The 17433-nt window shown below is 43.5% G+C and overlaps 1 protein-coding gene across 8 annotated transcripts in view; it reads right to left on the bottom strand.

The window, feature by feature from the left end:
- ARHGAP21 (Rho GTPase activating protein 21) overlaps window positions 1-17433 on the bottom strand; it is a 158174-nt gene that overhangs the window by 52005 nt on the left and 88736 nt on the right. For 4 of the 8 annotated variants that reach the window (XM_075827539.1, XM_075827540.1, XM_075827534.1 and 1 more), the window contains exons 7-8: window positions 3502-3531; window positions 634-2491 (exon numbers count right to left, since the gene is read on the bottom strand). In XM_075827539.1, coding sequence (XP_075683654.1) covers window positions 634-2491; window positions 3502-3531 — 1888 coding nt within the window. Of the gene's footprint in view, window positions 1-633; window positions 2492-2803; window positions 3007-3501; window positions 3532-17433 lie in introns of those variants that run through there. The other 4 variants (XM_075827537.1, XM_075827538.1, XM_075827536.1 and 1 more) reach the window with 3 other exon arrangements.

The raw sequence follows: 17433 nt of genomic DNA, 5'->3' as shown, positions 1-17433 counted from the left end.
TGCAATGGAAGCATTACTATTGAAATCAAGGATAATACAAACGGAAAGCTATGGTTTTGCCTGACCTCAAGGTCTGATGGAACCCCATGAACGGAACCCTAACGCTGATGTGAACATGATAACACTTGTCAATTATGAGAAAACAATGAGATTGGATAGATGATGGAATCACTGCCTCACGCGGAATCACGCGCCCCGAGACTACCTGCCGCCCTGCGCGGCCCGAGACTACCTGCCGCCCTGAGACTACCTGCCGCTTTGCACGCCACGAGACTACCTGCCGCCCTGCGCGCCACGAGACGATCTGCCGAAATACAGAAAAATCACCCTGCTATAGTCAAGGGAAGAGGAGTTTTGAAAAGATGTAACACGCATGAATGACGGCCATGAATCTGTTACAATTAGGTGGGATGCAATTTGACCTTATAAGAGGAGATCCACCTCCTAAAGACTATAATAAGGAATTGCATGGTTCGTATTTCCCTAATTTAATGTGCAGGAGCAGTCAGATTAAATAAAAATTTCAGTTGAATGCCAAGGTTTTAATTTACGCTCAAAAATCCTGAGCAAGCATTAACAATGTATAATAAAGAGAGTCCATAAAGTCCAAAGATTAATCAACAAACGACTTACCTATAAAGGGTATGGATGCTAAGGAATCTCCTGGGGAGCTGGAACCAGATGCCTTCTTCTGCTCTATACTCTTTATTTTTGCTTCTCTCCGGGCATCGTTGGGTAACCAGCAGGTTGTGTCAGACACGGGTTCCTGCTCATTCACTGCAAAAATGTAGGACTGCTGTCTTATAGGCTGTGGAGTCTGGCCGCCAGACGTAGATTTATCCCTCAAGACCACAGGATCCACAGAATTAAATTCTGCAACACAGTTATGGACTTTTGTTGTTGGGCCCATTTGCCCATTCTGAACATCCATGTTATCAGAGGTAGCTGAGCTATTTGTCACCTGTTTCACAGGCCTGGTGGAAACGGGTGACGAGGCGGCGATAGGGGATTTGATGACTGCATCCAGATGTAAACCATGAGCAGCCTCTGCTGGGGATGTTTTCTGCATGTTTAATGGACCACTTTTGCTTACGTGGTTCACTGCTTTTTGGTCTTTGATGATTGCATCATCTAAGTTTATATTAAGAGAAAATGGTTTAGGCCCATAGGAAGAAGCACTTTTTACAGAATTTGCTTTAGAAAGAGGAAAGTTGGTTCTTTCCGATACAGGTGGCCGAGAATGTGAGTATCTGCAAGAGGAACTCTGAAAATTCCTTGATATTGGTGGGCTCTTAAGGTCAGCTGGAACCTTTTGCAAAGGATGAGCTGAGCCCAAAACTCGACGTCTATGTTCTGAACTATATACAACAGGCCCCGCGGGGAAGTTTGGGGCTCTAAGGGACATATGAAATGAATGCTGCCTAGACCAATCGTAAATACCCCGTCGGTCATCTTGTTCCGTAAATCCAGTCCAATTATAGTTGTGCTTTATGTCACCATTTGCATCACAAGGCTCACCAGTATAGTGATCGGCTTCTTTTGTAAGGTAATCACATGACCCCGATCTATTGCTCCTGGGAAGGGCAGCTGGTGATGTAAGAGTGTCTTGGGAAGCACTACGGGGCCACTCTTTCCAACCTTTCACAATGACTGGGTCTTCAAGCCTTTCCTGAGAAACGCTCCGTTGCCGGATTTGGGCAGACTGTGGAACCCTATCATGAGAGGTACTTCGGCGACGGACCTCAACTGAGGGGTGGGTGGGAGAAACTTGGCTGTAGTCCGTTGTGTTTTGAGACGCTGCTCTAAGGCTGTCCAGTCGCTCTTGTATAGTTCTGTGGCCATACATCTGCATACGTCTGTTGTCTATGTACTCTCTGTATGTTTTGTAATTTCTCCAGTCTATGTGCTGGTGAGAAGCTGAAGGAGAATGATTAGTGGGAGATGGCGATTCCTCCCCTGGCACAATAACCCTAGCACTGCAGAGAGTGTCAACATATCCTCCATAGCTTGGAGGTTTGCTTTTAAGTCCAGCCTCAACGGCTCTAGTTACCATTGACATTACAGGGGGAACTGTAGAGGGTGGAGACGTGGTCCTTTGTTTTAGGACTGCACAAGGATCGACCCGGTGTGAAGGGCCAGCGCCGTTCGGTCTACTTGATGAAAGCTCTACCACCTTCCCAGAAGGCACGATAACAGTTCTTACAGCTTCATTGCAGACGCATACAGCAGTGTTCGATTTTACCATATCTGTTGGCGATGGAGGCACTTGGATTTCCACTCGGTGGTTCTTGTCTGGTTGTGCGGAAGTTCTTGGCGGTCGAACAGGTTGCTTAGCTAAAGACATGCCTGGAGGTGAAACTTCAGCCGGTTGGGCCATTACTGAAGGTGCCGATTTTACACGAGGATAACATATGGGTGGGGGTTCAGGTATATTGTGTGCATTGCCGCTGTAGGCATCATTTCCTTTCAGGTAAGCATCTTGGGAATATGCCTAGATGGGGAAAGAATACAATTAGGAAACTATAATGAAAAATCGGGTAAATAAACAAAATCCTTATAATAGTAATTTTACATTACAGAGCCTCGGATTCAACTGAAAACAAATTTGATATATATATATACACACACACCACAAAAACAGATAAAGCTACATGCAAAACGTCAGCGTCTTGTTAACATACATAAAAGAATGACTGATCGTGACCAGATCTACCACAGGTTACCAAAACAGATTTAGTCCATTAATGAAGGAGTTTCCAACAGACAGACACATATCCTCCTATCACAATAATAAAGATCTTACCTTGTGCCGTCTTAGAGACTGACTTCTCCTAAAGAGTGTTAAACTAAATTTGGCTCGTTTTACCCATCTCCCTTGCTTATCAAAATGCACTTCAGCGATCATGGCAAAAACAAGTCCGGCATTCAAGGGGGATTTACAGGTTAGCGGAGAATCGCAAGCACTGGAATTTACAGCAGGACTATCTCACAAAACCCACACTAAATAGGTTCCCGTACGGAGCGATTAAGCAAAAAAAGCCGACTGCAGTGCCTGCCGATGCAGTGAGAAGAAGAAAAAAAAGGAATTGGCGTCCTTCGGTATTTATATAGTACAGGTGTGGTATCGGATTACAGCAGTTCCTGCCCAGCCGGTGACATGCTTACTGCAGGGGAGCCCAGCCTGCCTGCTTCTTCCTTGCATTCAGAAGGTTAAAAAGCCAACGTATGCAACCGTAAACAGCGCAAACTAATGAACGGAGGGCGAGGCTTCTAACCTTCTGCAGCATATACAACGTTGCACAAAAAAAAACAGCCAAATAATAATAAATAAAAAAAATGAAATAAAAAAATGGAATATATACACAAGGCAGCACATGCAAATACACATTTACTTTGCACAGACACTAAGCACTACCAGTTCCGGTGTTATCGAGCAAGGATGTCAGACATATTAAATGAACATTAAACATTCCAGGGAGACATGGCTTCTGTGCATCTTACCAGAGCTGTGATATCCTTTGGAAACTGCAGCTGGGCAGGAAATAAAGAATAGTAAAAAAAAAAGCAAAAAAAAAAAAAAGCTGCTTATTGGTGTAAAAGACTGAATTATGTTGTCATATTGATGCCGCCGAGAGCGAGCTAAAAATACATCTACACTGAAATTCTGCGGAAGGTACCAAAAGAATCGACAGGGCGGTGGAGCAGATTATTCATCCCCGTTTCCTCCTAAGGCTGCAGGGTCTCACACACGTCACTGCATGGACTGCTCTCGTCTGCTGGAGGAGGACGACGAAGAAGCCTGTGCTTATGGACATGCCTTCTGCAACATGTAGGTAGCCGGGCTGGCAGGATACAGATCCTTCCTTCCCTTGCACTACGCCAATTAAAGCTCTCGCTCTCCTGAGCATTCGGCAGCGCAGCTCATAGATGACGAAACGAATGCTCCATTATGCATCCCAAATAGTGAGGCTTCCCATACAATCATGAGCAGAAGCTCAGCTGACTGCAAGCTGCCCCTTTTCCACATTCCTGCTAAATTTAGAAAGACGCCGTGGAGATTTCTTCAATGCACACATCCACAGGGAAACATTCATCTGGGTGTATGGCAAACACATACCGAGCCAGCTGTATATTGCTGCAGCAGACAACCTGCGGCCCAAAAGCAGGACTACAAGTACCAGCATAACCCGACTGTCACACCATGAAACGGAGAGGTGTCAGAGGGTGGAGATAATAAACAGATATTATAATGAAATGGTGACAGACCTGCTAAATCTTAAGGAATAGATGCAGAACATTTTTTACAAAATGTTTATAAGGCTATGTTCACATCACGTGTCGGCAATATGTGCGGCGTGCACGTTGGGAAAGCTCCCGACCATCCATTGACAAACGGAGGCCTGAAGAGCGTCCATTCGGCCTCAGTCTGGCCGGTACACTGTGCAGAATAGATACGTTAAATAGATAAATCATGAGCTTTTCATGACGTTTACACTAAACCGATGCGTCAAATAGATGCCTAATAGTAGCATAAGTAACCTATACGCTATAAATGTAATGGCTACGACAGTGATACCATTGGCGTCTTTGGTGATGGTTGCCACTGTTAGGATTCAGTCACAGCCTAAGTTTAACATACAAGTCGGGAGGTTTTCCTGGCGAATACGTCAAACGTAAAAGAAAAAATGTGATTCGAACATAGCCTTACTTATATGATGGAGATAACCGTCCAATTTTTCGATTTATGATATACATACTAAACACTAAGAAACCAAATTGTACAAGCATATACACTGCTGCCCCCCCCCCCACAACAATTTACTGTAATCTTAAGGAGAATCTGATAGCAAATGTTACATTTCCCTGCAGTGCCCCCAGAGGAGAAATAAAGCATTACACAGTGCCCATTGTGTCACCCAGACCAAGAGACTCCTTGTATCTGCTCTCTGATTTGGCTAAAACCCACGTACCTCTATTACATTCATATGCCCTGAGGCAGAGAACTCCTTTATAACCTACGTCCTATCCCAGGAGGTACACTCCATTTCGCTAAAGGTCTTCATACATTACATTTAAAGAGTAAGGCCCCATGCACACGAACGTGTTTTTGCGTCCGCAATTCCCCCGAAAATCTACGGGAGAATTGCGGACCCATTCATTTCTATGGGTCCATACACACTATCCGTGTTTTCACGGGTCCCCGCATGTCCGCAAATCCGTGCCGCACAAACTCAGGACATGTCTTATTACGGCCCGCAAATTCGATGCGGACATGCCCATAGAAGTCAATGGGCCCGTCGAAAATGCGGGTACACCTCCGTGTGTTAACCGCAGTTTGCGGATTTGCGGAAGTGTTGCTAGGCGACGACCGGGAATGAGTTCTGTCATCATCCTGTTTTACCTAGGCTTTTTTTTTTAATCCGCATTTTGCGGATTACATACGGATGAACTGCGGATTACATACGGTTGAACTGTGGAGGACAGTTCACGGAACACGGTCCTGGAATTTGCGGACCAGAAAAACACTACGGTCGTGTGCATGAGGCCTTACTGCCCTTTCTGCAAGTCCGGCGTAAATTATGGGGATAATCTACACCAGCTTGTGTGCATCTGAACTTCTTGAAAACAGCCGATGCCATGTATTTACCGTCAACAAAAAAAATAAAAAATAAAGTTAAACCCTTGAGGTACAATTTGGGAATTATTGTATCCAACAGGGGCATAACTAAGATTCATAGGGTGCCATAGGAAGGACACGGATGGGCCCCCAGCTAGAGCATAATAAATGATACTGTGGACAATAGCACAGGGGAAAGATAGTAGTGCCAAATCAGAGACGAGAACCTACGTAAAAAAATACAGGTCACTAACTTGCTTTTGCCCATAAAAAGGAATGATGTTCTTGCACTTGACTGGGACCCCTTAGCCCCTCACCAGCTGCTACAGCTATAGTAACACCCATAGGTACCTAAACTTGAAGCGCGGATTTAAACCAACTTTCAGTACATGCTGCATTTTCTTATAACCGCAGCATGCACTATGGGTCGCGGTTATGCCGCATATTTCCCCATTTACTTCAATGGGGAAAAAAACCTTGACCATGCAATTGCGTCCACAATTTATCTGCATTTTTGCGGACCCATTAATTTCTATGGCCCCATACACAAGTCCGTGGTTTTCAAGTACTTGTGCTGGAGTTGCAAATCTAGACAGCAAAAACTCAGGACAAGTCATTTTATAGTCCGGATTTACAGAAATCCTCGATTTTTTTGTGGATCTGTTAATCCTTTGGACACGTCGATGCACAACAAAAGTTTTGTTTGCGATCAAATGGACCAAAACAGTGCTGTGGTTTTGTGAACCTCAAAACCAATACAGTCACATGCATGAGGCCTATGAAGTAGGAGATAGAAAAAAAAAAAAAAAGTATAACTGCATGATCAGACTACACAGGGTTTGTTTGTAGTCCGTTACCATGGAGACACATGGGTTTCATAGTCTCACAAAAAAATTATTAATATGAGTAATATAGCACATGACAAAATATATAAAGAATATATTTTACCCATACAAAGAATAAAAGGAGAGATTTACTTTTCTAGAATGAGAGACATAGCAGCAGCAGGAGAACACATCCATTAAATCAGAGGATGAGTAGGATTAAATGGACTCTAATCTCGCAAATAAATTGTGGACTGATCACAAATACTCATACAGTAAAACAACTCATCTGTGGAGAGTCAGAGGGAAAGACACAAACCTATGCGTACAAATGACCGTGACACACTGGCTTATATTCATTATTAAAACATTTCTTTTTTGACAAGATTGTTTTGCCATTCAGGCTCCATCCTGTGCTTTTCATTATCGCCTTTACATAACGAATACATCTCTGCCTCATGACTATACAGCTATATGGCAGCTCCATAGCATTGCACGTATGGAGCAACTGTCTGCTGTATACAGTTTCATAAAATACCAGCAGGCCTGTCCTGGATGATGGACCCGTTTGACTGAGCCGGTTTGATTTACCCCCCCCCTCCCCATTGACTTATAATAGGTCAGTCAGATACTAGGACGAGGAAAACAAGTTGGGAATGGGTAATAGGAAAACACCATGTTTATTGTTGCAATGATACGGAGACTGACTGTGGTTACAGAAACCGTGAAAAATCAGTAACGTTAACCTAATACATACTCAGAAAGACACCACCAATAGCGGTCGTAGGGTTATAATGAGAATATTGTTGATGAAGCCGCCTTCTGTATCACGAGGGTGACTTATTTCTTATACAGGCAGTAACTCAGGATCCGCACACAAGTTGTGTGTTTACAAAGTTACTCAGCTGTTTATGCAGAATTTTATCTATATATAAGCTTATTCAAAAACAGATCTACACAATTATCGATCTATATCTGACAATTAAAGGGGCTGTCCCAAATGGACAACCCATTCTGTAAATGAGGACCCACTGGTGATCAGTTGACAAATCGCATTTCCAGCAGCTGAAACCCTGAGGCGATCAACGGATATTGCAGGGGTAAGCTGCATGCAGCTGCACATTTCTCATGCAGCGGCCACTGCAGGTGAAACGTAGTATTGCATGCTGCCTATTCAAATGAAGTAGCAACCATGTAATATAATGGTAGCACTGAGCCCTCCACACCGGGAGACACTATTTGCAGTGGTGCTCCACTCTAGCTAATGGAGAACAACCCTCCGAATATAAATGAATACATTTTTTTCTTCTGTCAAGAACTATTTCCACCTGTTTTTGGTAAAACAGGGTGCCATTCCCATAAGTTAGGTCGTAGAACTTTTCTAGACTCCTGAATGAAAAATCTGCAATGATGGAACCCATGAACCCATATTGCTTTAGAATGAGGCAGATATTCCGTTCAGGACACTAGAAAGGCTGTGTGACAACCCCTGTGGGAGCTGTAATAACGATTATATGGTATATACACAGTTCGCTTCCACAGTAGTACAACCCAAGGATCCACACTGGCATATTATATAAGCAATGAAATGGTAATTTAGGTCATTAAAGCTTTTCTTATACTAAACCAGCGAAAAGCAGATATATTTGACACAGATATAAGGATAGGACTGATTAGGAACTTTGTTCTGTTTAACCCTCAACTCTGCCCTTTACCCCATCAGCGTTCCCTTGATCACAGAAATAAGAGAAAAGGCATAGAAAACATATGAACAGTACATAGGGCTCATTTTCACATCCATATTTGTGTTTTATGTTCCCTTAATGTTAAAAATTGGATTGAATCCCAGTAGTGAAGAAAAATAAATAAAAAGTTTCCCTTTATTGGCTGCCAAGTTCTATTCTAGATTTTGGCACATTTTCAGATGCCAACAAGTCCTCATAATCAGCCATAGTGCCCTCATAAGCGACAGCCATAGTGCCCTCATAAGCGACAGCCATAGTGCCCTCATATGCGACAGCCATAGTGCCCTCATATGAGACAGCCATAGTGCCCTCATAAGCGACAGCCATAGTGCCCTCATAAGCGACAGCCATAGTGCCCTCATAAGCGACAGCCATAGTGCCCTCATAAGCGACAGCCATAGTGCCCTCATAAGCGACAGCCATAGTGCCCTCATAAGCGACAGCCATAGTGCCCCTACAGCAGTCCCACTGTTTTCTATGGTTGGATAGAGCACCCTGTGAGGCCAATTTCCTCAAGTTGCATGTGGTTGAGTGGAAAAATAAATAAGTTAAAAAAAAGTAGTAACATGCTCCAAAACATGTTGAATTTTAGTGGTAATGTTCACTAGCTGCATTGATTTTAGAGAAGAATAACGTACCTGACAGGTGCAAGGAGGTAACACATGGACTGCAATACAGGTAAGTATCGTAGTCTGTGTACCGGGTACATTCGGCCTTAGTCCTATATCCTCTTACTGCCAACATATGTCACACAGGTGAGTGGGTGGTCACTGGTGCTTTGCTTTACCTACCTACTCCAGCATGAAAAACATCACCACATCTCAGGTTCTTGGACTTTGGAAGGGTGGCATTGAGTGGCATGGGAAGGCGGGGTACTGGAGTTACCTGCAGTCACACCTGAAAAATCAGGCTTTAATGTATCATTAAATCTTTAGCTTTCTGCACTGCCTTCAAAGTATTGAACTACCTGCTCAGAAACGAGCGTGTGACATACGGCTGTATATACCCGACACTTAATCACATGCAGAAGCAATCTGCAGGCCACTTGCACAATGTGTGGGTCAAGTTGGTGCCAGGCGGAGATTTACTGAAAGGAAATGATTATAAGACTTTATCTAATTATCATGCTATAGTAATACGAGTCATTACTTACAAAACAGTCTAATGTGGAGGTAAACCGCCTACGATTTCCAGCATGCCTCAGGAGCTGCAGCTTTTTTACCCACTTTTAATTGGAGGCATGCCGCTAGTACTTGTAGTTCAGCAACGTGTTTAAACCCACAAGAGATATATGAAACTAGACATTACGTAAACTGAATATAAAAGGAGATGGCAGTTCCTAAAAAACGCCGGAAAAATCTGCTGCAAATCCATCTGCGGATTTCACCACAGAATGTGAAACATGTGGATATGCCGTAGATTTCATCCCTCTAGATTGAAAGGGAGTAAAATCTGGTGAAAATTGTAAAATTTCACACCGTACGTCAATTTGTGCACTAAGAAAACTTCTGCTGCAGGTAAATAAGTCTCTCCGTGTGGAAATCTGCGCTACCTGTGTACCTGGCCTCCGGCTCTGTTCACACCTGCATTAAAGGCTCCTCATGCGCAGACTTTGTCCAAAATGCCAGCTATTTTTAATGGTAAAATGGGTTAATTTGCGCAATGTTGGTTTCGGTCATGTGTCGGATCTGGCACTGCGGTTATTTTTGGTCTTCTGCTCCTATGATGGAACAGGAAAACGGAAATACGAACACAGATGTGAACAGAGCCGAGCCTAACTAAGGAGACCGACTCAAACCTTTTCTACAGAAAACACAATTACAGAAGCAGCCGGTCGTGGGGGAAATCGCTAGAATGAAGAGGTCGTGGTGCTCTGTGGAGCACTGCAGCTCGTTCTGAATTGTATCCTGCACCCTCACACCCGTCCACGTGATGCCTCTCCCCCTTTTCCACCTGGAATGTTTTCTGTATTAGTGCGAACGCAGCTTTCACGGAAATAAATTGACAAAAGACAATTTAGGAACTTACATACTCATTTACGGAGCCGGCTGTATGAATGTGCATGTGTAATGAAACTCATCCATAGATCAGCATATTGCCACATGTCAGTGCCTTTGAGGCCTGAGTAAAATGTACCGCTCTACCTTTTAACAGGTCATAGGTTGCACATTATGCGATGATTAAATTCATAATATCTTTGTAACCGTCCGTGCTCTGCGTTTCAGAGCTACAAATTTCCTGTATATAAAAATCGGTGATAAAATTCTGGTTGCCAGCAGCCACCACTAGAGGGAGCTTACTCTGAAATTTTTATTAAAAATGTAAGATTCATCAGCACACAATATTGGCCTCATTATTGATAAAAAAAAACAAAACACAAGTGGCGTACAAGGGTGGACATTCAGTTTAAGTGTATGCCCCTTGTAGAATATGAAAGGGGGTATGCTGTAATAGGGGAAAGGTAACGGTGAGCAGAGACCATATCAGCGATCCCTGTACTTGTTACTACAATTCAACCTAATACTTGTTCTCTGTAATAAACCTCCAGCCACAAGTGGATAAAGAGCATGTAAGGCTAGCGTGCCTTAAAGGCAAACTGAAAATAGGCCAGGGAGAGCCCCTCTAAGGTTATACTACCGCTTCAATAGAAGCAGAAATAAAAGCGGTTTTCTCCAGATCAGTCGTTAGACAGCAGTCATCAGACAGGCAAATTTTCTGCCATTTTATTTCAGTCTGCAGAGCTGCGGCTTGATAAATACGTCCCATTGTGTTAAACACAAGGCTTCTGTTCTCATTCATCCATATAGTAATGGACAACGCGGCTTGAACAAGTATCAGACTGTAAGAGTGGCCGAGAAAGAAGATCATGCCCAATGCCACTCAGAGAAGAATTGTCAGCTGAAGAATCTCCATCTTTAACTACGGTAGAATGTCTGACTTGTCAATTTAGGAACAACAGAGGTCTCCATAAATCTTCAGTCAGTTACCCCTAAATGTCTGATCCCAGCAATCATACTTTTTCACAGTGGAGTCTATCAGGGAGCTTCTCCTTTTATTGCTTAGGGCCATATGGATGAATAAATAAAGGACTCCCTACTAAAGGACTGACAGGGAGGTAGTACCAGCTGTGCCGTCGTGATTTCCAGAAAGACAGAGGCAGTACTATCTGCACCTACGTGATTTCTAGGAATAGACAGAGGTAGTTTTATCTGGCCAACATCATTTCTAGGAGGAGACAGTCAATACTATCTGTGCCTACGTGATTTCTAGGTAGAGAGAAGGAGACAGTACCATCTGTGCCTACATGATTTCTAGGTAGAGAGAAGGAGACAGTACTATCTGTGCCTACGTGATTTCTAGGTAGAGAGAAGGAGACAGTACCATCTGTGCCTACATGATTTCTAGGTAGAGAGAAGGAGACAGTACCATCTGTGCCTACATGATTTCTAGGTAGAGAGGAGACCGTACTATCTGTGCCTACATGATTTCTAGGTAGAGAGGAGACAGTACCATCTGTGCCTACATGATTTCTAGGTAGAGAGGAGACCGTACTATCTGTGCCTACATGATTTCTAGGTAGAGAGAAGGAGACAGTACTATCTGTGCCTACATGATTTCTAGGTAGAGAGAAGGAGGCAGTACTATCTGTGCCTACATGATTTCTAGGTAGAGAGAAGGAGGCAGTACTATCTTTGACTACATGATTTCTAGGAAAAGGCAGAGGCAGCATTATCTGGCCCACATCATTTGTGGAAGAGGAAGTACTATCTGTGCCTACATGATTGGAAGACACAGAGAGGCAGTACTATCTATACTGTATTTTGTAAGTAAAAGGAGTTTTTGTTTTTACATTTCAATTTGTCCTTACGACAATCAGGACTTGTACATTGGATGGAGGGGGGGGTGTCTATAATGGTACATTGGGGCTCATTTGAAATAAAGTTTGTGTTTATTAGTTGAGAGTTCAAGGGGAGTCTGGATGACTGAGTAAGAATGGCTGCAGATGGATTATTGATCCAGGGATTTAATCTCATTGCCATATTTGAGTCGGGAACCATTTTCCGCTGGATAATAGGTTGAACATGGACTTGTGTCGGTTTTCAACCTCAACCACCAAAGAACCCTATGGTGTTCTAAGTTTGCTACAGAAATACCACCGGGGGGTCCAGGTGTTAAGTTAGTTAAAAAAGGATTTAATACACCCGCTATGGAAGCCCTATAGGGCTTTGGTACAGGTGAAAAAAGGTCAATACTGACTCATCTGATAAGTCGGAAAAAGAGCGGAGAGAGAATGGGAATTCCTGGGAAAAAAATAATTTCTTTCAATTTAAAAATGAAAAAAAAAAAAAACAAGTAATAAACTACAGACGTATGTGTCACCGCACAAAGTATGAAGAAATAGCAGCGACACGGAAATAGTTGAGAATTTAGAGACCTGAAGAGCAACAAATGTCAGCTACGATAAAGTGATCATCAGTAATGCAGTTCCTCCACATTTAGCATTCACTTTGCTCCTACAGTAAAAAAAATTTTTATATATTCCACAAACATGACATTTCCCGCATCTGCTGTTCTATATAAAAGATATTGCAGACTTCTCACCTTTTCAGGAAGAGACATTCAAAAAAAAGAGTTTTTACTGCTAAGAATAAACAGTGAAATTCTGTAACTCCAGGAGCGGATAAAGCAGAAATTACAATAGTTTGGCACTTGTCTCCAAAACACAACAAAAAAAAGTAACATACGTTGTATTAGTATTTTATTTTGGAGAGGTCTTCAAGGTTCTATAGCCTTCCAAAAATATATATATATATATATTCCAATAATCCAGCGGCCATAAGGTCTCAATGCTGAACGGAATATTACAAGATATGCCATAAATGTCTGATAAGTGCGAGTCCCAGTACCTGTATCCAGAATAGGGGTCACCCGTGCACAGCCACCTCTCCATTCATTCCACTCATGGATGTGGCGGCAGGGGATTCCCCATTCTTGATATAAAAGTCCAAATAGAGAGCAAAAAGGGGCTGCACAGCAAGAGGTAATGGGTGCTGAACCTCAGGAGATCTGGACCATGAATCTCAGACAGAGCCAAAGTTCCCCAGGAGTCACCCAAAGGAAAGGAGGCAGCAAACCAGCATGGATTCAAAGGTGTTTATTCACCCAGTGTATAAGTTGTCACTTATACACTGGATGAATAAACACCTTTGAATCCATGCTGGTTTGCTGCCTCCTTTCCTTTGGGAGACTCCTGGGAAACATTGTTTGGCCCATTCTTGATATAGGTGCTGGTCCCAGAGCCGGGACCCGTAACTATGAGACATTTATGGCATATCCTGTAATTATTGGTAACAACACTTTCTGGGCTTATCCGAGATTTGAATATGGATTGTTTTTCCTTAGGATAGGCCATCAATATCAGATCGGTGGGGGTCCGAGCTCCAATCAGATGTTAGACGGGGCGGCGGCGCTCATATAAAGTACAGGTTCACCAGAGCAAAATACACTCTTTGTAGCTGCCCTCTGCTTTGACTATGAGATGAAAGTCCTGAAAAAAACCCTCTATTGACTTAAAATTTTCTAATACGGGTATTAAAAAAATGGGTATTCTAAACCTCTAAGGCCAGGATCACACAAAGTTTTGATGTCGTTTTTCTGGCAGTTTGAGCCAAAGCCAGAAGTGGATCCAAAAGGAAGGAGAGGTATAAAGAAAAGACTGATGCATCTCCTTTCTTGTGTGTCCACTACTGACTTTGGCACAAAAACTGCAACAAAATTGTGTGTGTGATCCCGGCCCAAGCCCTTTGAGTATTTTTGCTCCTGTATATGGGTAACAAATACTGAAAATAGAAACCAGCAGCACTGTGGTGGTGTCCAGCAGGAGGGTTAAGGTGCACACCAACTCTAGGCTTGGTCCAAAAAAAGGTAGGCAGCATTTTGATCCATTTACTTACTTCCTACACAATATACTAGGTGACAACTACAGAGAAGCCATTGCGGTGCCTAGAGGTGACATCTAATAGCTTTTCACTAAGCCTATGGTGTATATAAACCTGTGTGGTTGTGTAGCATTGGATTCTCTCCAGATTCGTATAGGACCTTTCTGTTTTAGGCTCAGTCTTATCTTTAGTTCTGTCATTTTAGTTATGATCCAGGAAGCTCAGGATGAAGAGAGCTATGAGGTCTGCAGTGCAAACTACTCTAGGTTCCCTTACGGGGAAAAAATAAAAATAAAAATAATATATATATAAAAAAATCTAAAATAAATAAATCACAAAGCACTAAATAACTGTATTTGAAACGGAAAGAAAGAAATGGACTTCTTCCTTATTAACGCAGATGTTACTCATGTCTTATGATAATCCATCTGGTTATGAGACTACTATGGTCGTGGCATCTTATCACTTTAGTGAAGATTTCCCAGCAGTAGATTATTAAATCACAACTTTCTATAAAGAGACAATGGTGGTGATCCTCTGGAAATAAATAGTTAACTGCATCGACAATGAGGGTCAAATATAAAGACTGGCATACTGGTTGAGGGGTGCACCAGGCTGAGAGCGCGGCATAGTGCGCGATGTATTGCCCCGCTCAGTTCACAGCTGCTGGGGAAAAAAACCCTATGATATTGTTCTGCGCTAAGTCTTACCCGCCTCACCATACAGTTTTACATTTTGAGCCACCCCTATAAGGGTTTCTCCAGTTTTATAGAGTTAATTCTTATACATGGTAGACTGCAACTTCCTATTATTCTTTGTGTTTCGATTCCTTACAGTTGTCAACATTTCTTCTAGCAGTCAGTGAATGGAAATATAGCTTACATTAAGTGGCTAAACAGCTATCCTAATAGTGTGCAGTTCACACAGGCGCATGGCTTGTTACAAGAGAGCTCCAACTGTTAAACAGATTTGGGCTGTCCCTGCACACGAGGGAAATGCTGCGGAATTTCCATCCGCAAATTCTTTGTTTCCGCAAAATAAATTGCCATGCTGCAGATTGAGAATCCGCATCGCAGGACAATTTTCGCACTTTTTTCCGGCAGTGCATGGATGAGATTTTTCATATCTCATCCACTTTGCTGCTAATGCAATACGCTGCAGAATTTCCGCACCGAAATTATGAGGCATCTCTGTGATTATTGGTCTTCAGCTACCGAGCAACTACTTCAAAAGTATGGAATAAAGGAATAAAAATGGCAATACCTCGAAGAAAAAAAATAAAAATACAAATTTTGCAAACCATAATTAAATTTTGGGTAATGATCTAACTTCTGATTGACCAATTACAGCTATTTTTAATTTCTGGATGCAGAGAGGCATGCCAATTCTCCAGTATTCAGTCTCAGGAATAGAAAAGATATACTTAAAAGGATATTCCCATCACTGAATGTTATGGCATCTTGTTTGGACATTCTTATCACCAGAGAATAAAAAGGACGGAGGTCAGTCCATGTTTTCCTCTGCACAATGGTGCTCCCGGGCCACCTGCTGTGCAGGGAATTGCAACACAGCTCCGTCAATGAATAGGGCTATGTTGTAGCACCCTGCACAGCGGGTGGCTTGGAGCGCCGTTGTGAAGGGGTATTGGTGGGCAGGGCCAGCCTTTAGGGTGTGCGACCTGTGCCATTGCACAGGGCGCATCACTCCAGCAGGTGGAAGGGGGCGCTGCGCTGGCTCCCTTCCCTGCTTGTGTTTCTGAAGTGCCCGGGCCCGGAGACTCTGCAGCTGCTTTTCCGTCCGGGTGCTCTCTCTCTGCAGCGGCGTAGCTACCACTGTAGCAGCCATAGCAGCTGCTACGGCACGAGGAGGGCCTTGCCCACCCGCCGGGACGGTCCCCCCCTATGCCCTTTGGTACCGCTAGACGAGAATATGGCTGCTACAGCAGTAGTGACGCCACATTAAATAGTATCTTGGCCCTTAGGACGCAGATACTATGGAATACTAAGGCCGAGCAGGGAGGTATCTCCCTGCTCTGCCATTTAGTAGGCTACAGGTCATTTTGCCTGCAGCCTATCAGGGACAGGATCCCTGCGCAGGTCGCGTGATGACGTCACCTGATCATGCCGGCCTACGCAAGCATCCTATTTTGGAGCAGCTCCATTTGTCGATGTGTTTGTTTGGGGGCTGTATGGCACTATCTACAATGTGGAGGTGGGGGGCTGCATGGCACTATCTACAGGGGGGCTGTATGGTAGAATTTAGAGCTGTATGGCACAGTCTAAAGGGGGGCACTATCAGCAAGGGGGGGCTGTGTGTGGCACCCAGGGAGGATGAGGAGGACATAATGTGAGGGGCTACTAAGGGGACATTATACTGCGTAAGGACACTACAAGGGCAATATACTGCGTATGGCACTTAAGGCGCATTACTGTGTGGGCACACTTAGAGGACAAAATACTGTGTTTTTATGTTGGGGTGGGGCGCCAAAAGAAAGTTTTACAGTTTTCCATCTATCCTAATGCCCGGCCCTGCTGGTGGGTACCCAGGAAGGTAGACCCCCCCCCCCCCCACTGATCAGTAAGATAGCAATCGCTTACTACAATGGGAAAACTTTTAAAGGCTGTCAAAAAACATTGTCTGCACGCCCACTCCATATTGCAGGATGTTTTATGGTGGCATGATGGTATTATTTGGGAACGGTATGGGAGTATTATATGGTCTCTGAGAGTATGCTCACAGTAGGCGGATTAACTGTGCATTTTCTGCACCAGATTTTATTGAGGAAAATCCAGTGTGTATTACAGTATCAGCAAAGTGGAGGAAACTCAAAATCTCATCCACGCCCTTCATAAAAAAAATCTGCTGAGAAAACGTGCAGAAATTGACCTGTGGGGTATTTTTTAATCTACGGTAAGTCAGTTTATACTGCGGAATTGTTGCAGTCTTTCGGCCGGAATTCCCTGCGGGTTAGAGGTCGGGTACGCGGTGAACTTTTATGCATAGTATCAGACCTGTGGGAACATACCCAGTGGGGGAATTATTGGGCATTATATGGTGGCGTTATGTGGGCTGTATATAGCAGTATTATCTTGGAACTATATGGCGGTAGGACAGTACCAGTTGGGCTTAAAAAAAATAAAGAAGAACGGGGGAGGGACGGGGACTTCGTTGCTCGAATCTTAGAGCTGGAATCTGATTGGTTGCTACGGGCAAACCGCTCCACTGTGGCCATTTTATAGCGAGAGGTCCAGCTGAATATTCGCTCTTCCTTAGAAAAACATCTAACTCAATGATGAGAGAATGACCAG

This window comes from Rhinoderma darwinii, chromosome 5, assembly GCF_050947455.1.
Source record: "Rhinoderma darwinii isolate aRhiDar2 chromosome 5, aRhiDar2.hap1, whole genome shotgun sequence".
In the NCBI taxonomy this organism is placed as follows: domain Eukaryota; kingdom Metazoa; phylum Chordata; class Amphibia; order Anura; family Rhinodermatidae; genus Rhinoderma; species Rhinoderma darwinii.
This window is presented reverse-complemented; position numbering and strand designations above follow the sequence as displayed.